The sequence below is a fragment of the Microcaecilia unicolor genome, chromosome 4 (assembly GCF_901765095.1).
Source record: "Microcaecilia unicolor chromosome 4, aMicUni1.1, whole genome shotgun sequence".
NCBI lineage: Eukaryota > Metazoa > Chordata > Amphibia > Gymnophiona > Siphonopidae > Microcaecilia > Microcaecilia unicolor.
The window spans coordinates 147,328,390-147,351,292 of NC_044034.1; the positions used below are offsets into that span (position 1 = coordinate 147,328,390).

Consider the following 22,903-nt stretch of genomic DNA (forward strand, 5'->3'; position numbering starts at 1 on the left):
AACCCTAATCAACTATTGCCTTTTTTAATGGCAAAAGAATATCTAAATAATTCCATGAATACCTTAACCAGCTACTGATGAATCTCTGAGCCTCTTCAATTTGTTTCTTTTTCTTGCCTTTAAATTTCCCTAATGGTCTCTATTGATAGTGGAAAAAGGACTAAATTTATTTCTTTGTATGGTTATATTACCTCATTGTTTACAACATTACTGTTATTCACATTATAAATTTGAATGCTAAATTAGAAATGTCCATAAATAAAATTTTTTTTAACAAGATAAAGCACACTGATACTGGGTTACACCGGTATTCTATAACAAAATGTGGGCATCAGATGTCATTCTAAAATAGACTTCCATCACATGGCACCAGGACACCTAAATGAAGCCAGTTACAGAATTGCCCCCCCCCCCCCACCTTGTGTCTATAAAATAAATTTGTACAATGACTCCCTGTAGTGCTCAAATATTCTTGCACAAATTTATATCTGCTCTGAGTGTGTGTGCACACGTGTATGTGTATGTGCACATGTGCATGTGGGTGCACGCGTATGTGTGTATGTGCACACATGTGTGTGCACATGTATGTGTGTGTGTTCTACATGAATGTGCATACGTATCTTATACAATATGTACATACCTCTTCAATGCAATTCTCTGCATCAGCCAAACACCTCCCACCAGAACTTCTATGCTCATATCAAGAATATGGAGCACCTATATATTATGCATGCATGCCCCTATGCAATTTTAAAGCACGATCTACTACACACAAACCCCCGGATTCTATATAGTGCGACTTAAGTTACGTATGCAAATCCAGTCATATTCTGGATTTGCATGCACAACTTAATTACATAACAAACCAATCAGCACCGATACCACTTAACAAGCAATTATAGGCACTAATTGGCATTAATTCGAATTTACACACGGAACTGTCTAAACGTATTCTGTAAAATGATGCGGGTAAATACTAAGTTGCACAGTTGAAAAGGGGATGCGGCTATGAGCATGGAATGAACGGGTCATGGGCACTTCTAATATCTATGTGCATTGTTATACAATACACCCAGTCCATGTATAATTTAGGTGTTGGCATTTACATCAAGTTTTACTTGGCATAACTGCCCGCAACTAAATTTACTCAAGCGGATGGGCACTTAGCATATTCTATAAACTGCATGGAAATTTAGGCTTATTTTATTTACCTTGGTGTATTTTTTTTTTTTTTTTAGGTGTGATATACTGTATAGAATCTAGTCCAAAACATGCTTTATACAATGACCCCTGAATTATGACAAAGCAGCCTTAGTAAATAAGGCCTCTTCTAAGCCTACTCTACCTGTAAATACATTTCTGACTGATAGCCCTCTAACAAAAGTAAAATCCTATATTGAATTGGAGAATAAGACATGCAGCATCAGCTACCAATCCTCCCCCACCCCCACCCCCCCCCAAAGTTACACCAGGATTAGATTTCACATATTAAAATCAATGCAAGAAAGCAATGATACAACACTGAGTTCCATTATTTGAAATGGGGGCTTGCTGCTGTAGTGCATTTATTTTCAAAATGAAAATGTTTTTTACAGGTTTATGGAGACATGTACAATACCAGGACATTTTAAAGAATATTTCAGGTTGATAGCACTCCAGTTCTGTTTACAAAAGAAATAAGACACCATTCCATTGTTATGGGCTAATCTTCTGATATTTGCATCTTTTGAATACCCCTCTTCATTTCTGGGATTAAACTGCAATTATTCACAAAGATATGACTTTTCAACTTAGACAATGGAGCTATTATCCTGGGTTTGCTTTCTTAATTTACAAGGAGCATTTGCTTCATGCAGAACGAGATAAACAATAAAATAATTACAGAGATAGGAGAACTGAACACAACAGCATGGCTGGAAAGTCAATACAGAATATGGCGATGTCCAAATATTTTAATAGGTTCTGGACTCCGCATCTCTGAGTTTACTAACTGCAAAGTATCAGAGATTATATTTTACAAGGGTACAGCCAAAAACAAGAATCTTGTACTTTCTTGTCATGGTTTGGTATTCTTTCTGACCAGTAAGCAGCCCAAAATATGGATCTCTATCAATAATGTAAACAAAAGAATAAAACAGTATAAAATTCTTCCTTCAACCTTCTGCTTAGTGCAGCAGCAAAATCATCTGTGATGATCCATAACTAGAGTTTGGTATAACCTGAAATGGGGAGGGCTATGGGGTAGTAAACCCCTAATATAGCTATTGATCTCATGTAACTCAAATAGTGGCCCAGTGTATAGGATACATTTTCCACTGGATTCCTAAGGATGCAAAAAAAAAAGTCAATTTCAAACATAAAGTACCTAGGTACAGGTACCTTAGATGTGGTAAAATAGAAGTGTAACTTAGGAATGATAAGAACATTCCTACAATGTGCATCCTATTTTTGAAAATGAAGCGCTGCATTTTCAGCAGTGGTGAGCAGCTTAATTTAATTGCCAGTGCTGATGTTTACATGAATATGTATATATTTAGAATGATTGAGCAGGTATAAAGTACACACATTCAAAACAGTGCTAAAATATACAGTGAATTTTTAGTGGTAGATTGGCCATATAAAGATAACTGATAAGGGGCTCATTTTTGAAACAAAAAAAAGACCGAAAAGTGGCACAAAGCAGTGGATGGACTTTTTTTTTTGCCAAAACATCCAAATTGCTATTTTCAAAACCCATTTTTAAGATGTTTTCCTAAGCAGTTCATCTGCAGTGCATCAAAATCACAAGGGGGAATGTCAGTGACACATCGGGGGAAGGATTTGGGCATTCCCAAAACTTGGGCTCTTTTTTTTTTCTTTGCCATAATGGAACAAAACAAAAAAGTCCAGAACTAAAAGTTAGATGTTTTGGTCTAGACCTGGTTCAATCATGACTAAGTCACAAAAAGGAGCCCTAAATGACCATGAAGCATATTTTCAAAGCATAGGTTACTATAAAGCTTTGTAAGTCTAAGTGCTTTGAGAATGAGCCCCATAACCACTGCAGGGATTAAGACATGCCCGCCCCTTACTCCCCCAGTGGTCACTGACCGCCTCCCACCCCCCAAAGATGTGAAAGAAACAGTACATACCAGCCTCTATGACACCTTCAGATGTTATAGCCAGTCCTATTAGAGCAGCAAGCAGGTCCCTGGAATAGCCTAGTGACTGGTGCAGTGCACTGTAGAGAAGGGGACCCAGGCCCATAATCCCACTCTAACTGGTACACTTGTGGTGGAAAGTGTGAGCCCTCCAAAACCCACCAAAAACCTACTGTATCCATATATAGGTGACACCTGCAGCCATAAGGGCTACTGTAGTAGTGTACAGTTGGGTATAGTAGGATTTTGGTGGGTTTTGGGGGGTTCCCCATACAATCTAAGGGGGTAATGGTGAGATGTTTGCCTAGGACATTTTATATGAAGTTTACTACAATGCCCCTAGGGTGCCTCACTGCTCTGCTGGGATGTCTGTGTGGCTAATATACTAAGAATGCTGGCTCCCCCATACACCCCAATGGCTTGCTTTTTGTGCATTTTTCCCTTGGATGTTTTTTAAATGGTCACAAAAGATAAATGCACTGAGCACAAAACATCCAAGAAAAGGACATTTTCAAAACAAAAAGATAGACATTTTTCTGGTTCAAAAATTGCTATATTTGCCTTTTGAGTTTTTGGACGTTTTGGATTTAGACATCATATCAAAAATGCCCCCCTAAGTGTTCTAAATATCTTGGTGATTTTTAGTCTGCCTAGTTGTGAAAGTTACAGTAGAACAATGAATATACAGTCCTAAAACTTATATGGATAAGTTTTTTCCATATTACGTTTCGACTGCTAGTTACGTGGATAGTGAGTTGGGCTTTAACACTGCTGAACATACCTGAATAAAGTTAACCAGGTAAATATATCCATAGATATAGAAGCATAGAAAAGGATTGCACAGAAAGACAATATGGCCTATCCAGTTGGCCTATCCATACCAACTAATTAGCTCTATAATCCCTTCTGCTCCCTTTCTGTGTTTATCTCATGCTTTCTTGATTTCAGATACAGTCCCCATCTCTACCACCTCTGCTGAAAGGTCATTCCATACATCCACCACAGCTCTGCATCCGTGTTGACAGCTCAGTTTTGCCCAGATAAAATGGATCAGACAACATTTAAACATCATGAAGGGGAAAAAACTTTAAAAAGAAACGAACTAAGGGGCCGTTTTACAAAGCAGTGGTAGATCTACCGCCGCTATGTCGCGTACCAATCTAGCACTACTGCTGGCTCATCACGGGAGCCGGCAGTAGTGCGGCCCTTACCGTGCGCCATATCTGGTATGCCAGAAATTATTTTTTATTTTTTTCTGCCGGATGCTTACCGGGCAGTGCAGGTTACTGTCGGGTAAGTGCTGCCCCAGGAAATGGCCATGCAACAAGTATATACTTACTGCACAGCTATTTCCCTTTTTTTCACAAAGAGCCCCTACTGTAGTAAAAGGGACCATTGGCGGGTGGCTAATCTATATGCCAAGGTCACCTCAGGGCCATTTTACCACAGCAGAGTAAAAGGGCCCCTAAGATTTGACTGGATAACTCTCAACTTTACCTGGACAAATCTTTTGAATATCTCCACTTGTGTTCAGCTACATAAATGGTACCTAAGACTTTGCCAATGTATTCAGTTAATTGGGCAACGTCCTTATAGAAAGTTCAGCATAACTCTCTACCTTTACAGACCTTCTCTTTATTCTAACACCTCAGCTTTCTTCCAAAACTTGAATGAAGTCATTTGTGCTCTCAGATGCTATAAAACGTCAGGCATGTATAGGGAATAGCTGACCTGTCTCCCAATACGCAAAGCCTTGCAGCGCTGGAGAAAAACTCAAGAATATTCACATCACTATCATACTGTCCCTGAAAGCTATTTAGGATTACAATAAACATCAGTCTTCCAGGTGCAGGTTTCTGCTACCAGCACAGCTCTTAATCAACATTCACAACTGTATACTTGCAAAATACCTTGATTTAAAAGTCTCACACTCCATTTATGCTGCTTAAAGTTGAACATTTCCTCTTGGCTTTAAAAAGAAATTACAAATCATTGCTGCTACATCGTTAAGCCTTCACAAGCCCATCATCTGTGTGTTTGTACCCTGAAACCTGCTGCTTTGACTGTAAGCTCCACAGTGGCTGCATGCAGGTTACTTTCTTTTGAGCTGTGACTGTATCCTGAAGCCATATTGTTGATTAAGGACTCCACTTAAATATCTAGAAATTGTGATTATTACTATTCACACTACAAGAATTATGAGATTGTATTGTAATAATACTGCCCTAATGTTCATCACGTCCATGGGTAATTCTAGCAAGCAGGCGCAGCATAGAACATCCCCTGGCCTCAGCAGGGTTTACAGAGAAAGACATGTTATCTTCTGACTTTTCAGCTAACCTGTAAATGCTAGTCAATGAATATAAGGACAATACAATAAATGAAATGCTGACATCCTCTTTCTGTTTGTTAGAAATCGGTGAGGAAGGACATGATGGCAGGAGGAGAAACTTAAAAATCCTCATGTTTTGATTTGGGGCTTAGCTGGTTTTAAATTGTGCATACAATTTATTTATTAGGATTTATTTACCGCCTTTTTGATGGAATTCAGTCAAGGCGGTGTATGGTGTTATTTCTAAATTCCTTCTCTGACCTCTATTGACTAAAGATGTATTCTTTTATGGTGCAGTAATTTAGGTGGGCACAGGGTTGAGATGTGAAACTATTTCAAGACACAGGGTTTATTCTTTCAATCATTGCACACAGTATTCACAGGTTGCATACGGGTTACATTTCCATGTGCTTCCAACAATCATCATAAACTGAGAATTAATTACCAATCTAACTTTCTTACACAGTTTTAATCCTTTAGCTGGTGCTCCTACGTTTAACCCCTTTTGTCGCTGCATCATAGTGACGGTCTAGATGTCTCGTCAATTGGACTGAGGGCTGGTGATCTTTGCGAATCATCTTGGAAGGTTTGCAATGGTTCTCAGCCATGAAATTTAAGTATTATGAAATATATCTGTACATACATACATATTTTCATAAATACACCTGACAGGGACCTTGGAAATAAATGGGCAATGTATGAGAGACAGTAGAAGCCTTCATGGTAGCATGGAGATCCAAACTGAGGTGTTGAGTTTGCAGCATTGTATCAATATACAATTTAAATCAAAAATACTTCATGGCTTACTATGAAACAACAAACGTATCTGTGAAAGTAGTAATAGGAAAAGTAGGTGATTCACAACACTGAAACCTTTAACAATCTTTAGATGCTTTGCACTGTGAGTCACCCAAACACAGTTGGTGAGGATGAGCATAGTGACAGGTCCCAAAGGTAACTCCCAAATGTCTTCCACTTCCTGGAGACTCTAATAACTTTCTATTGTATAAAACACCGACTCGATCTCACTTGCAGATGGGAACTGTATTATTAGTCTTCTTCACTCAGAAGAGTCCACGCTTATTACTTCAGTTATTGTGAAGACATGCTAAATCCACCGAGCAGCAAACATTTCCATTCTGTTGGATCAATCAAACAAACCATTGGTTAGGTATTTTTCTTCAGATGGAATACTATTCCTTTCGTTTAGTTACAGAAATCTAGAGACACGTGGCCCAATATATTCAAAAAATTTGGATAGCAACAGCTGCTATCTCTTTAAGGGGTCCTTTTACAAAGGCACGCTAGCGTGTGCACAGTAATGATTAGTGCACACTAAACATTAGAGACGCCCATAGAAATATATGGGCATCTCTAACATTTAGCCCGTGCTTATTTTTAGTGTGCACTAAAAACGCTAGCGCGCCTTTGTAAATGGACCTCTTAATGTCCTGTCCTGGCCCTATCCATGAATTTTTAATGGAAGTATCTAGAATCCGAGGGACTGTGCGTAACTCTACAGATAGTAGATGATATTCAGGCACTATGCAAACTGCTATACAGATAAATTTAGGATACCAGTGGACTCATTTTCGAAAGAGAAGGACGTCCATCTTTCGACATAAATCGGAAGATGGATGTCATTCTCCCAGGGACGTCCAAATTGGTATAATCAAAACCCGATTTAGGACATCTCCAACTGCACTCCGTTGCAAGGACGGCCAAAGTTCAAGGGGGCGTGTTGGAGGCATAGCGAAGGCGGGACTTGGGCGTGCCTAACACTTGGACGTCCTTGACCCTTTATCGAAAAAAACAAGGACGTCCCTGGCGGACACTTGGACGTTTTCACCCGGACTTGTTTTTCTTATAACTAAGGCACAAAAAGGTGCCCGAAATGACCAGATGACCACCGGAAAGAATCGGGGATGACCTCACGTTACTCCCCTAGTGGTCACTAACCCCCTCACACCCTCAAAAAACATCTTTAAAAATATGTCGTGCCAGCCTCAGATGTCATACTCAGGTCCTTGACAGCAGTCCTGGAGCAGTTTTAGTGGGTGCAGTGCACTTCAGACATGCAGACCCAGGCCCATCCCCCCCACCTGTTACGTTTGTGGAGGAAACAGCGAGCCCTCCAAAACCCACCACAAACCCACTGCACCCACATCTAGGTGCCCCCTTCACCCATAAGGGCTATGGTAGTGGTGTACAGTTGGGGGTAGTGGGTTTTGGGGGGTTCAGCACACAAGGTAAGGGAGCTATGTACATGGGAGCAATTTATGAAGTCCACTGCAGTGCCCCCTAGGGTGCCCGGTTGGTGTCCTGGCATGTCAGGGGGACCAGTGCACTACAAATGCTGGCTCCTCCCACAACCAAATGGCTTGCATTTGGTCGTTTCTGAAATGGACGTCTTTGGTTTTGAAAATCGCCAAAAATCAGAAACGACCATGTCTAGGGATGGCGAAATTTAAGGATTTGGACGTCCCTGACGGTACTTTCAAAATGAAAGATGGACGTCCATCTTGTTTCGAAAATGCAGGTTTCCCCGCCCCTAGATTTCGCCATTTTGCAAGGACGTCCAAATCGCAATTTGGATGTCCCTTTCGAAAATGCCCCTCCAGAGCTACCTAGAAAGTGGCTGAATCATGCCACTCTCCATATAGATCAAATAACAAAAAAAGCACCAAGAGCCTTCAAAATAGGGACACAGTTCTTTTATTTGTATAACTTGAACATCAATCTTCCATAAATGACCTGACACAGGCCGTGTTTCGGCGCACAGCGCCTGCGTCACAGGTCAAATGTGTGACGGTGTCTAATTGTTGTAATGTGCAGTGATGGAGCTTTCTCTTTCCTGCAGAGTAACAGCATGCTGTTGGCAGGTTGTCTGCTTGGCACAAGTTCAGCCTACTCCTACGATCTCTCTGCCCCTGCCCCTGCTCTGGGTCATTTATGGAAGATTGATGTTCAAGTTATACAATTAACGGAACTCTATCCCTATTTTGAAGGCTCTTGGTGCTTTTTTTGCTAATTGGACTTTGTTCTGTACTTTGTCCTTTATAGTACATCCCTAATCTCTGCAGTACCCATGAAGTTGAAAATCAGCCAGGGTCAGCAGCTTCTCCCCTACACAGAAGCTTGAGGTTCATTTTCAAAGCAGTTAGACACAGTGGTACTTTGTATGTCTAAGTGCTTTGAAAATGAGACCCATAGAACCAAAATCATGAGCTACTGGAACCAAATGTTTCTGACTTTAGTATATAAGGTTCCCCCCTCTCCTGAGAGAATTTAGCTTCCCTTCACTGCTAAAACACTGTATTAGAACCAGATTAAAAAAAAAAAAAAAAAAAAAGCAAACAGTGACTGTAAAGGTAAAATAGAGTTCAAACTGTTTAGATTCAGCAGCCCAACTACCATGAAGCAGCATTCAGTATAATTCTGGTTGAGCACAATTATTATTACAGAGACATTAAAGTGTCTTTCTGTTTAATAAGCTTATGTGCCAGAATCCTGCAAGAGCCAGGATGCTCACATCCTTCCCATATCTATGTAGATGGTTATGAATCATGAAGCCAGGGACTGTAATGCCCCGAGCCAACTTTTGCATTGGTGCCCCCCCCCTCTGATATATTTTCCTCCACTGTACTACCTCCACCACCTGTAATCTAATCCCCCCCCCCTCTTTCAAGCCCCACCCCTCTCTGCTGGATCAGATGAGGCAATGGCCCTCCTCTCTCAAGCCCACCCCCTTCTGCCAGGCACTAGTGATAAAGGGCACCAAAATTACAGTCTGTCTTCTATACCTCTAGTAATTTGAAGGTAGACTGGACTGGGATTTTGTCATTCTTTATCACTGGTGCCCTGAGCAGTGTCTCACCTGGTCCATAGGTTGAGCCGGCCCTGCATGAAACTATGGGCAACGCTATGAGGTGGATGTGCCAGAGCAGAATTAAGAAGCCAATGTTCAAAGCTATTTACATGGGTAGATGTTTCCTGGAAATTGCTCTCCCTCAGTCTGGTTAAAAGCACAAGCAGTTTATTCTGTACCATCAGGGTAATGATTTACAATTGCTATAATTTCTTTAGGCCAGAATTTTACAGAAAGCCTCTTTTAGTGCTGATAGTAATGTTTAGACTCTATCAAACAGAAATCAAGCATTAGCCTCAAATCAATTTTATCACGTTCTCTTAGAACACATGAATTTAGTAACAGTAAGTTCAAGCTACCAGTTTCCAAAATCTGAGCTTGGGTATCCTATTTCAACCATAACATTTCCTGGCTGAAGGATTTTACAGACATGTAGGGGTATTTTATAAAGGGCCATCTAGGTTTAGGCAGTAGGGACATGTGTAAATGACAGTCCTCTAGCCCTTTTTGCATGTAAATGGCTCCTTATGCACATAAATGACCACTTATACAATACTAACTAGCAGAAAAGTGCACACCTTGTTTTGATGGTGTATACTTTGCTATTGGGCATGTGCATGGATGGAGTTTGGACAAAGAATGCAAATACATGCCTAAGATATAGTAATTTATGTAACTTATGTGCATTGTGAGCTCTTACACCACCTATAGGACCAGTGTAAGTGATCGCACCATAAATGTAAGTGTGTTTTTTGTCACTTCAGCTTGTATTCAATAAAGAAAAGTAGGCCCTTACTTTTCTTTATGGAAAAGGCTTGAAGTGGGCACCTTTTTACCCTCTTATTCATCCTAATACTTTCTGTTTTATTTGGTGAGGCATTAATCAGTATTGTACCAGCAGCGTACCTTGCACTTGCAGGTTGTACATGGCGATCCAGTCATCGTCCATATTGACCCACTAAGCCGTGTTATTCCATAGGCATCTAAACATGTTTTTCTGATATCGTAGGCAATGCTGTCAGCTAGGCAAGGGTCAGTGACACAACGGGGACAACACTCGCCTTCGGAGATTGCTGTGTATTCACAACTCAGGCTAGGACAGGTCAGAGGCCAGCAGTCTACCTCTCCTTCCTGCAGAGTTAAAAATAAAGATTTGTTCCAGAACTCAAATTATCCAGACAATAATGATGTATCTACTAGTATAAAATAGGAGCAATATTATAAGGAATGGTACATGTCTCACTCCATGGATTGAATTAGCCAAGGTACCCTTTTCTGATCTAGAAATTCTGTCTATCTGGCTGATGTGTCAGATAAAAGAAACCCTCACTAAATAGGGTCATGGGGTGTGGTGCAGAGGCCAGAGTCATACATACAAGCATAAATAGCCAGTAATATTTTTGGAGCTTTTCCCAGATGCAGTAGCTGTCAAGATCTGGGGGGAGTGGCTCAGTCAAGATTCTCTTCTGGCATGACAACTTGGGGTATTTGTGTTGTGTTTGGAACTGAACATAGTTGCATGTCCTAAGTCTATTCTGAGATGGCAAAATCGCCTACTCCCTTTCTCATTCCAAGCAAGCACCTTCTGAATCCTAGCACCAAACGTGGATGAGTCTAGTTCCTGAGTGCCAGAGCATCTGTGGAGATTTGATCTGGGGAGACTGGTGAGACAACTTATGTGCCTGTATATCTGACAATATGGGGAAGCGAGGAGGTATCGTTTGCCAAGCCCTTGGGCAGTGTGATTCTCCAGGAGGGTGGATTGAGGAGAGTATGCTTGGGTTTAAAAAAGGGTTGGAAAAATTCCTGGAGGAAAAGTCCATGAACCTTTATTAAAGTAGACTTGAGGAAAGCCTGAGGTTAAACAACATGGAGTCTTGCTATATTTTGGGACAACTTGTGACCTGGACTGGCCACTGTTGGAAACAGAATACTGGGCTAGATGTACTCTTGGTCTGACCTGATAGGGCAATTTTTATTTTCTTCTGAAATACATTTTTCAGGCGCATGGGGCAGGGATTTCTTGCAGTGTTAGCACATTTTCATCTAGCAGGGTCTTCCTTCTAGAAGCTATAGTGTGAAAGTAACCCATTTTATTTATTTATTTTTTATTTATTTCGGACCTCTAGTCCACAAATGATTGTGAGTTGGATGCAGAGCGGTAGTTATTGTAGTGCTAAGATGTATAGAACTTTTTAATAATTGTTAATAGTATTTAAAATAAATATTTATGAATAAATTGTGCTCAGAAAAACTGAGAGAGAACCAGCACCATCAGGCATAATAACCATCCAGTCTCTCATGTTTTTAATTATACTACCCTATAAATCTTTTCATATTGAAGATGAAATCCTTCTAGTAGCAATTACTACACAACCAGTGTCTCTCAATACTTATTACTGGAAGGATTTCATCTGTAACATGAAAAGAAGCTGATCTTTAGAGTGTGTGAGGATGGTCTCCGTGAAGCAGCTTTGATGAAACATGGTCCGTGTTGGGAGCCGCAGTTGATCAATAATTCAAAAAGTGTGTGACTTACCGGGATTACAGTGACTGTCAAGATAAGTCAGGGCCGCCATGAGGGGGCCACAATTCCTCGGGCCAGTGCTGGGGTCTCTCTCTCTCTCTCTCCTGCTCCTGACGGGACCAGAGTGATCTCCGCCAGTCAAGGTATTTCAAGAGCAGCAGCGATGGGGGGCGGCAGTGGCAGCAATCAGAGGGGGGAGGAAGCGGACAATGATTTAGGGGGAGTGGCAACGGCCCTGCCCTGGGCCCAGTGGCGTGTTCTTACCACAGTTGAGGCATTCCGCGGTAATTTTACAATGTGGTTGTGCAATCTGCTCACTAAAAACAAAAAAATCTTTTGCCAAATGTGTGTGTCTGGGGGCAAAGAGTGGGTATTTTTGCACTAATCAGATAGTGCAGGGGTAGGCAACTCCAGTCCTCGAGAGCCGAAGGTAGGTCAGGTTTTCAGGATATCCACAATGAATATGCAGGAGATAGATTTGCATACTATGGAGGCAGTGCTTGCAAATCTATCTACTGAATATTCATTGTGGATATTCTGAAAACCTGACCTGCCTGCGGCTCTCGAGGACCAGAGTTGCCTACCCCTGAGCTAGTGCATCTGCATTCACATGCAGTAACTGACTAGTACATGATCAGCGCATGAGCCCTTATGGCCTACAAAATAGGTGGCGGTAAGGGCTCATGCACTAATCTTTTTTAATGGCTGTTAATTCGGAAAATGGAAAAATGGCCATTAGCACATGGGAAAGACCCGCAAAAGGCTTTCTATAGTCAGTTATAGTGTGGTTTTAGGGTGTATTTTTGTTTTATTGTCTTGTTATATGTTTTATTGTATGTGATGTGATGTTTTTGCTGTATGAATGTTAAGTTGTAACCCGCTTAGATTGATTGGATAGACCGGATATAAGTTTGATAAAATAATACTGACTGCTTTGCTGAAAGCCTCAGGTCTTGATCCAAAATCGGAGGCCAACTACCGCCCAATAGCCAGCATCTCTCTTCACAAAAGTACTGGAAACACATGTCGGTAGACAACTCTCATCTTACTTAGAAAGATTCTCATTCCTACACTGATCACAATTTGGCTTCAGACCAGCACACAGCACAGAGTCCCTACTACTCACCTCAACCACTTATGTCAAGTAACACCTGTGTAAGGGAAATCAAGTAATTCTTCTACAGTTTGACATATCAGCAGCGTTCGATGCTGTTGACCATACACTGCTGCTAGGCCGATTAGATCAAATCAGTATCCCGGGACCTGTTCTCAACTGGTTCGGGGAATTCATGTCAACCCGAAACTATGCTGTCAAACAAAACCATCTTCTCTCTTAGTACTGGCTCCCAGAGTGCGGGGTCCCACAGGGATCCCCGCTCTCCCCAATCATATTTTACTTCTTCATGTCTTGTCTGTGCTCTGTACACCTAGGCCTAGGTAAACTTCTGCTATCTAATGCAGATGAAATTCTGCTCCTCCTACCAATTTCCCCAACCTACCCGCGATATAACCCAGACTGTAACAGCAGAGATGAACGCCATCCAGAACTGGGCTCTGAGAAACAAATTAAAACTGAATCCTCACAAGACCAAGACCTTATGGTTCCGAAATCCAGGAGTTCAAGTCCCAACCTCAATATCAGCAGGATCTTTCAAGACACTTGCTGTGGAATTCGAAGCCAAAGTGCTTGGAGTTCTTCTTGACTCTTCCTTAACCATCTCTCCCCACATTAACCAGCTTTGGAAAACAACACTATTTAAAATGAGGCAGCTCTGACTGCTACATTCATTCTTCAATCAGAAGGTCTTCATGCTGCTGGTCCAAATGACTATCCTACCTCACCTGCAATGTTTTGTACCTTGGAGTCAAATCCTGTCTTACTAAAGAAGTTACAAATAATATAGAACACTGCAGCAAGGCTGACCTTCGGGCTAAACAAATTCAACAGTGTTTCATCTTACCTAATCAAACTACACTGGTTCCCCATGTCCGAGTGAATAAAGTTCAAAACTATAAACTTAATCTTTCAGATCCTCTATGGCATCACTTCCGGCCTATTGATCGAAACTTCATGCATAAGCCTGGCCCACTCAAAGAGACTGAAAGACCAGCCGCTTATCTCCTCTCAGACTTACAAGGGAACCAAATTCCAGAGAACCTTCAACTCGCTCTTCCCTGTACTCAGAGTGGAGGAGTAGCCTAGTGGTTAGTGCAGTGGACTTTAATCCTGGGGAACTGAGTTCAATTCCCACTGCAGCTCCTTGTGACTCTGGGCAAGTCACGTAACCCTCCATTGCCCATGTAGTTGCAAAAACCTCAGAAAGGCGGTATATCAAGTCCCATTTCCCTTTCCATTCCCTTTATGGAACTCTCTATCCATTGCAATTAGAACAGAGAACAATTACCTCAGCATCAGAAAGAAGCTAAAAACTCATATGTTCCCTAAACCTAATGCTTAATCCACTACAATTGCACCGTGCCTCATAGCCTTCTAACCTGTTCTCCACTCTTCCCCAGCCACGACAGCTTCCCCTGATCTAGCAGTATGCTGTTACATCTCTCTGTTTACTATAGCCTAAACCATGTAGCTATGGGGGCTCACAGGGGCCTGGGCCCTCCCAAAGTGTCTCTGGGGCCCCTGGTTTAGCTTGTGGGGGTCCCCAGCCCCTGCCAGCTGAAGCATTTGTCCTGCGCTGGTCTCGCCACATTGACTGCCCTGCTCTTCTCAGTCTTAGATTTAGTGAAACTGAGCATGCATAACACTTCACGCATGCTCTTTCATTAAAACTAACATGCACGGCGCGACTAAGAGCAGGTCAAGCAATGTGAGACCTGCACTGGGTAAACGCTTCAGCTGGTGGGGTTTGGGAGCCCCACCAGCCAAGGTATGATCATGCGGCGGCAGTAGCAGTGGGGGGAGGGGGGGTGCAGCAGGGTAGTGTGGCAGGGAGGCAGGCCAAAATGTGCCCTCCACACCTTGGGCTCTGCCCCCCCCCCCCCCCATCGAGGTCTGGCTATGCCACTGCTGCACTGAACTCTGACTAGGGGATATTAGCTGTGTATAAGATCTCACTTGAATTGAATTGATAAATAAATAAATAAATAAATAAGGTTGCACTAAGGCCACTTTTTAGTGCAGCTTATTAAAAGCACCCCATAGTGTTTTGGATTTATCATTTTGGTTGAAAGATTAATTAAGAAGACACAGAAAACATTTTTGAACACTTTATTGAGACACGTAATCTATAATTAAAACCTGTGAAATCGAACAGTTATGATGCCTGGTGGTGCTGCTGCTTCTATCTCCATTTTTATGAGCACAATTATTCACAAATATTTCTTTCAAATGGTATTTACAATTATTGCAAAGTTCTATACATCTGTTATTCTGTGGGGATTCTTATGTTTGACAGTTTTGATTCCCTCCAGTAATTGAATTTCCCCCTTTTTGTGTACTTTCGGTAATAGAGCAGCTGGTCCTGATTCTCAGGCCTTTCTCCTCCATGTGCTGGAGCTTCTGTTTCATAGAAACCAATCCGATAAGTAATCGGGGAAAAAACAGGGCATGGGGTCTGATGCACGCTCGTGGCTGAAGTACTGAACTTTGATTTAGAAAAATGTGTCTAATTCTAAGCCTACGCTCCCACTGATTCTCCCTGTGAGCCTGGGCAAGGCACTTTATCTTCCCCTAGCTTCTGTTTATCCAACTGTAATTGGATAAGGACCAGAACACTGGTTTCTGCTCCTGTCTGCTTTTGGATGCTGTTGTGCAGTGCAGGTGCTAGAAATGTGCTACCAGCTCATCTACTCAAGAGCTTTTATGGAGCTCTTCAGAATTTCAATTCATTGTAATTAGAATAAATTTAAATACTGCAATTCTTGTTATTATACATAATACAATTACTGACTTTTTTGTCTTTTATACCTGTTGCCTGATTTATTTTTAATTATATGTTTGGTGCATCAAAGCCTAGTTGTTGATGTGCTGAAAACCCTCGAAATACTTCCACCTCCAGAAAAGGCTGTACGTACATTTCTGAAGTGGTAGACTGTAAAGAGGTTGAAACTCTGTGAGAGGACAGATGCTCAGTAAGTCCCCTTTATGGTTATAATTGCCAAGGGATTTGTCTACTCAGAAAACAATGAATGATATAGCAGTGGTTTACAGTGGTTGAAAAGAGGTAATATCATGAATCATTCTGCAAACCCACTGTCATCTTTTTTGTCCTAGTCATTTCATCTTGCTCCTTTGAGGCTGTAGCTCAACTGCATCAGCCTTCTATTAGGTTATTGCACCCTGAACTTTGGCGCAGAACTGCGTGTTGACTTCCTTCACTTTTAACCTTCTCCTCCCTGCTATCTATAGTTCTCAATCAAGAGCCAACGATCATGGCTTTCATCAGAATCAAGTTAAGGCATACATTGAGGCTGGGTAGGGGCGCTGTTGTTTTTATGATGGCCGAAGCCTCCTGCTCCCAGCATCTGTGAAAGTTTTTTTCAAAGCATTCCCATCCCTGATCAGCTCTAGAAGAAGAAATGAGGTCTGGGAATCGAACCTAGGCCTCTTTATCATTTCCATAAGACATTTCAGAGGTTTCTAATTTTTATAACATAATTGAATGCCATCATATTTATTTATTTTTATTTGTAGCATTTGTATCCCACATTTTCCCACCAATTTGCAGGCTCAATGTGGCTTACATTATGCCATAATGGCGAGCGCCATTACCAGGTAAAGAATTACAAATGGTATTGCATTAAGGCGCATACATGGTAAAGTAGAATACAATATGGTATTGCATAGAGGTTCCTGAGTAATAGAATAAATTATAACATAAGTTAGATAGTCAACTATAGATAGTTCGTTTCCGACATGAGAAATAAAGTGATAGTGTGTATTGCATAATTTTCATTAGTAGCAATGAGGTAAACAGTCATGTGTAGAGAGTTCGGTTTTGTCTAGTTCATGTAAAGTCTAATTGTTCAGTATTTAGGATGGATCATTATGGTAAGCCTTCTTGAATAGGTCAGTTTTCAGTAGCTTTCGGAAGATTGTTAGGTCATGCATTGTTTTTATGGTCTTTGGTAGTGCGTTCCAAAGTTGTGTGCATGTGTAGGAGAAGCTGGATGCATATGTGGATTTGTATTTAAGTCCTTTACAGCTGGGGTAGTGGAGATTGAATGGCATGCTGGCATGCTCCAAAAAAGGTGGCATAGCAAGTGATTATACTAAGCTAAAAATGTCTTTGGTTACCTTGGTTAGTGTGGTTACTTTGGTAGCTTTTAGTGAAGCTGATTTATAAGATTTGCCTGACTGATGTATTTTTATCTATAATTTTTTTAAGTTTGTTGTAGGTTTGTTTAGTTTTGTATTTCCTGGTGACTGTACAGCTTCTTGGTTTTGTAATGCACATAGAACCTCAAGGTTGACTGCAGAATAGACATTTTATTATTATTATTATTACTTGAACATACCCTGCTAGAAAATAAATATCAAATACAACTGGAGTCTTAATGGAATGTTCTGAAATATATACTACTAATAATAGAGAATATGCCTAGTATAAAGCTTCAATTTCAGAGCCTTCATAATATGGACATATTAGATTAAGGACAGTTGCTTTTGTTCCTGTACTGTCAAGAGTACACAGTCCATTAGAGATGGGCAACAAGAAACTTTTCATTTCGTATTGATTCCCGTGTTACTTTCAGGAATGTTTACTTTATTCACTTTTACTTGGCCATGTTTTTATCAGAGGAGCACAATCATGGAGTGTGCATTCTTTTGAAAGAGGGCACACTATGTGCAAAATAGGACAGTCTTTGCATATAGGGCTAGATTCAGTAAATGGCACCCTATTTTGGATGCCAATAAAAAATCAGCACTATGTGCTATTTGATACAAGACGCACTGGGCTGAGTGCCCCTGATTCAGGGGCCCTTTTATGAAGTGGCAATAAGTGCAACGCAGGCTTACCACTCGCTAAAAGGAAGTACCGCCGGGCTACTGCAACAGTTCCCTCCCCCCAGAACGCGCCATTTCCGTCACTGCAAAAATATTAAAATTTTTGTAACATCGGTGTGTACTCAGCAGTAATTGTGTAGTGCCATGCGCTGCCCAGCAACCGCTGGGTTAGCTTGGGGATCCTTACCACCATCTAAATGGGTGATGGTAAGTGCTCCCCCCCCCCCCTGAAATGGCTGCATGGCAAGTGCTTCACTTGCTACATGGCTATTCCTTTAAAAAAACAAAGACCTGCGTTTTACTTGCCATGGTAAAAGGTGGTATTAGCGCATATCAAAAACATGCACTGACACCAGTACAGGCCCCCTTTTGCCACATCTTCATAAAAGGACCCCTGAATAATGTGTAGTGCCAATTCCCATGCCCAAATGTGCTAAAACCAGCTGTAAATCTGCTTCCTCCAAATTTCATAACCGTGCACGTAACATGTTGGGATGCCCTTGACCTGCCCAGGTCTCTCCTATGTATAGAAGAAAGTGGGATGTTTGACCACGGCAATACGAGACCTCCACCCACAAAATATATATCCCTCAGAGAAGATAAACAGATATACTGTATATGATATGCATAGGTTCAGAAAGAATTATGTGCAGAAAAAAAATATATAAGTATATTTAAGCATAGTTCTTTTATAAAAAGATTACTGTCTGTGTACTAAATATAGAACACATTTTTTAATATATCGTGCAGATATATTTTACTTAATACATGTTATATTATATGTTTTATTTATATGCTCTGTATGTTCAAGTTCTATATTTTACTTATCATTTATCTGTTTTTTACTGTACACATTCTTTATGCAGTGTTACCACTCTAGGACTGACATAAGTGCATTTTACATGTGAATACACATATCTTTGCCTGTATTCAACAACTGATGTATATACATTTTTATTTGTGATTTAACTGTCTGTTTATACATGGTTTCGATTATTGTAATATTTTATTAGTTTTTATCTTGTAATATTTTTCATTACCAATTGTTTTTAGCATTCTAGTATTTGAGTTTTTGGTTATTTTTATTCATGTTTATTTGTATATATGTATTTTGTAGACTCCTGATGCAGGCCTAACAGCCGAAACACAACAGTTGTGTCGAGTCTTTCTTTCATCAATAAACAAGTATTTTTAAGATTCATCTCTCCAGGTCTTGTATTGCCGTGGTCAAACATCCCACTTTCTTCTATACCTGTGCTCTCCCGTGGGTTGTTCGAGTTCTCCGCTTGACTGCGGATTTGTTTTGAACAGGTCCCTCCTATGGCCACACCCCCTTTTGGGTTACACACAACAGGATTTAGGCACGGTTCTTTATAGAATTGGCAGTTGCAGATGCATCTCCAAATGAATGCCAATTAACACCAGTAATGCTTGTTAGCAGCCAACTACTGAGTGCTAATGGCTTATTAAGAGGGTGGGATAAACATAAAGGAATCCTGTTCAGAAGGAATAGATCCTAAGGAGCTTAGCCGAGATTGGGTGGCACAGCCGGTGGCAGGAGGCAGGGATAGTGCTGGGCAGACTTATAAGGTCAGTGCCAGAGCCAGTGGTGGGAGGCGGGGCTGGTGGTTGGGAGAAGGGGATAGTGCTGGGCAGACTTACACGGTCTGTGCCCTGAAAAGGACAGGTACAAATCAAGGTAAGGTATACACAAAAAGTAGCACATATGAGTTTATCTTGTTGGGCAGACTGGATGGACCATGCAGGTCTTTTTCTGCCGTCATCTACTATGTTACTATCATGTCTTTTACTAAGGTGCGCTAGCATTTTTAGCTCACGCTAAAAATCAGCTGGTGTTAAATACAAAGATGCGCATAGGGATATAATGGGTGTCTCAGGGTTTAGTGCCAGCTAAAAACGCTAGCGCACCTTAGTAAAAGACCCCTTAACTAATTCAGTTGCATACACAACTCAGGATCACATGCAAATTTAGGCACCCATTTTTGGGTGCCCTTTACAGAACCCACTTTCTTGAAACAGTGCACACTATTATCAGAAAACAATAAAACATTCAGGGGTCCTTTTACAAAGGCACGTAAGGACCTATGCGCATGCAGCAATGGTCAAATTGGCATTACCGCCCAGCTAGCGCATGTACCCGTTGGTAATTCTGAGTTTGGCATACTCTGAAAACCCACGGTAGAAAATAATTTTCTATTTTCTACCAAGGGGGCATTCCTAGTGGTAATCGGCAGCTGGCACGCACTGGATGCTTATCACGCGGGCAACACATGAGCCCTTACTGCTAAGTCAATGGATGGCGTTAAGGACTCAGGCCATAAATAGACACGTGCTGTTTTTAATTTTGACACACATTCTTTTCCTGGCCCAAAACCCCCTTTTTTTTTCCAGACGCGGTGAAGAAATGGTCCAGCGCGCATCTAAAACACGTGCCCATACTACCACAGGCCACGTTTTGGCACGCCTTTGTAAAAGGGCCCCTGATTTTCATGTTTTCTTCCGCTCATTTTCATTTAATAACAACATACAATGATATGGGATATGTCCATGGAATCAAATGCCCATCCAACACTCCATCAGCACAGTCCTGCTATATTGTATACATTCCATAATTATACATTCTAGTTCTATGAAACAAGCTTAGTTGATTGTGATACCAAGCAGCGGCATTGCTGACAGCTGTACGTCCAGTTGTCCCCACTGCGGTACAGTTTATGGCCATTTTGGTGCAAGCACTGACTGGTAGCTCTAGTGTCACACTCCGGACAGCAATAGAGATCAACATTGGGGTTCTGGCAGTCACACGCATTTCTTCGGCAAAATATTTTTCCATCCTGTTAAACAAAGCGGTAAGATTGATCAGACTTTCATGGCATCGCAACACTGGATGAACATCGCAATGCTGATTAGTTCTTAAAGCAGCCTTAACTTGCCGCTCAGAAAGGATTCAGCTGTATTACAAGAGAATGGATGTCAATTTCTCCTTTTTTGTAATTTATGCAAGTTTCATAGATTTGAAATCCACACAACACAAATCAAATTGGAGTAAGTCAAATACAGAAAAGAAAATCCCCAGGAAAATTGATTTTTGCTCCCAAATACAGATTCAAACAAGAAATTGCAACAGGCAAAAGTGTACTACTATAATTCGACATGTCTAGTGCGTTTGATATGGTAAACCATAAAATATTACTAAACATTCTAGAATATTTTGGGATTGGGGGAAGGGTTCTTAGCTGGATCAAGGGATTCCTTACCACAAGAACTTACCAAGTGATATCAAACTTGAATATTTCATCACCATAGAAACCAGAATGTGGCGTACCCCAAGGCTCACCACTATCGCCGACCCTCTTTAACCTAATGATGACCCCAATAGCCAAATCCCTATCCATACAAAGCCTCAACCCCTACATCTACGCTGACGATGTCACGGTATACATCCCATTCAAATACGATCTAACAGAAATCACAAACAAAATCGAACTCAGCCTGCAAATCATGAACTCATGGGCAGATGCATTTCAATTAAAACTCAATGCTGAAAAAACACAGTCTCATCATATCATTACAATACAACACGTACAAACCCACCAGTATAAACACCCCAGATTACACTCTTCCTGTCTCAGACAGCCTGAAAATTATCAGAGTCACCATCGATTGAAACCTTACGCTAGAAAGCCAAGCGAAAATTACAACAAAGAAAATGTTCCACTCAATGTGGAAACTCAAACGAGTAAAACCTTTCTTCCCGAGGAAAATATTCCGCAGCCTGGTACAATCAATGGTGCTAAGTCACCTAGAGGGGCATAATCGAACAGAAACGCCTATCTCCATGGGCGTTAATCTCCGAGAACGGGTCCGTGAAGGGGCGGAGTGAACCGTATTTTCCAAAAAAAATAGACGCCCATGTTTTATTCGCCAAGGTGTGAGCTGGGCGTTTTTGCTTTTCAGCGATAATGGAAAATGAAATCGCCCAGCTCAAAAACGAATACATCCAAGGCATTTGTTCGTGGGAGGGGCCAGGATTCATAGTGCACTGGTCCCCCTCACATGCCAGGACACCAACCGGGCACCCTAGGGGGCACTTCTACAAAAACAAAAAAAAGGTAAAAGAGCTCCCAGGTGCACAGCACCCTTCCCTTGGGTGTTGAGCCCCCCAAATCCCCCTCAAAACCCACTGCCCACAAGTCTACACCATTACTATAGCCCTAAGGGGTGAAGGGGGGCACCTACATGTGGGTACAGTGGGTTTGGGGTGGTTGGACGACTAAGCATTAAGCAGCACAATTGTAACAGGTAGGGGGGGGGGATGGGCCTGGGTCCACCTGCCTGACGTCCACTGCACCCCCTAACAACTGCTCCAGGGACCTGCATACTGCTGCTTGGGAGGAGGGTATGACATTTGAGGGTGAAAATAAAAAGTTGTGAAACATCATTTTTTGTGGTGGGAGGGGGTTAGTGACCACTGGGGGAGTCAGGGGAGGTCATCCCCGACTCCCTCTGGGGGTCATCTGGTCATTTAGGGCACTTTTTGGGGCCTTATTCGTGAAAAAACAGGGTCCAGGAAAAGTGCCCTAAATTCTAGCTACAAACGCATCCATTATCGGCGAAAGGCGCCCATCTCTGTTCGGGTGATAACCACGCCCCAGTTCCGCCTTCACCACGCCTCCGACACGCCCCCGTCCACTTTGTCCGCATCCGCGACGGAGTGCAGTTGAAAGCGTCCAAAGTTCGGCTTTCGATTATACCGCTTTATTTGTTTTTGTGAGAAAGACGCCCATCTCCCGATTTAGGTCGGAACTTGGGCGTTTTTCTCGTTCGATTATAAGCTGGCTAGACTACTGCAATGCAATCCATGCTGGATGTAAAGAACAAATTATGAAGAAACTTCAAACTGCCCAAAACACCGCAGCCAGACTCATATTTGGAAAAATGCGATATGAAAGCGCCAAACCTCTATGTGAAAAACTGCATTGGCTACCAATCAAAGAACGAATCGTGTTCAAAATCTGCACCCTGGTTCACAAAATTATTCATGGCAAAG

At 41.6% G+C, this 22,903-nt stretch overlaps 1 protein-coding gene across 1 annotated transcript in view; it reads right to left on the reverse strand.

The window, feature by feature from the left end:
• Positions 1–3,639: 3,639 nt before the first annotated feature.
• NELL1 (neural EGFL like 1) overlaps positions 3,640–22,903 on the reverse strand; it is a 633,167-nt gene continuing 613,903 nt past the window's right edge. The window contains exons 17-19 of the mRNA XM_030200710.1: positions 20,511–20,687; positions 10,247–10,471; positions 3,640–6,611 (exon numbers count right to left, since the gene is read on the reverse strand). Of these exons, the coding sequence (XP_030056570.1) occupies positions 6,561–6,611; positions 10,247–10,471; positions 20,511–20,687 (453 nt within the window). The 3' untranslated portion in view covers positions 3,640–6,560. The remainder of the gene's footprint in view (positions 6,612–10,246; positions 10,472–20,510; positions 20,688–22,903) is intronic.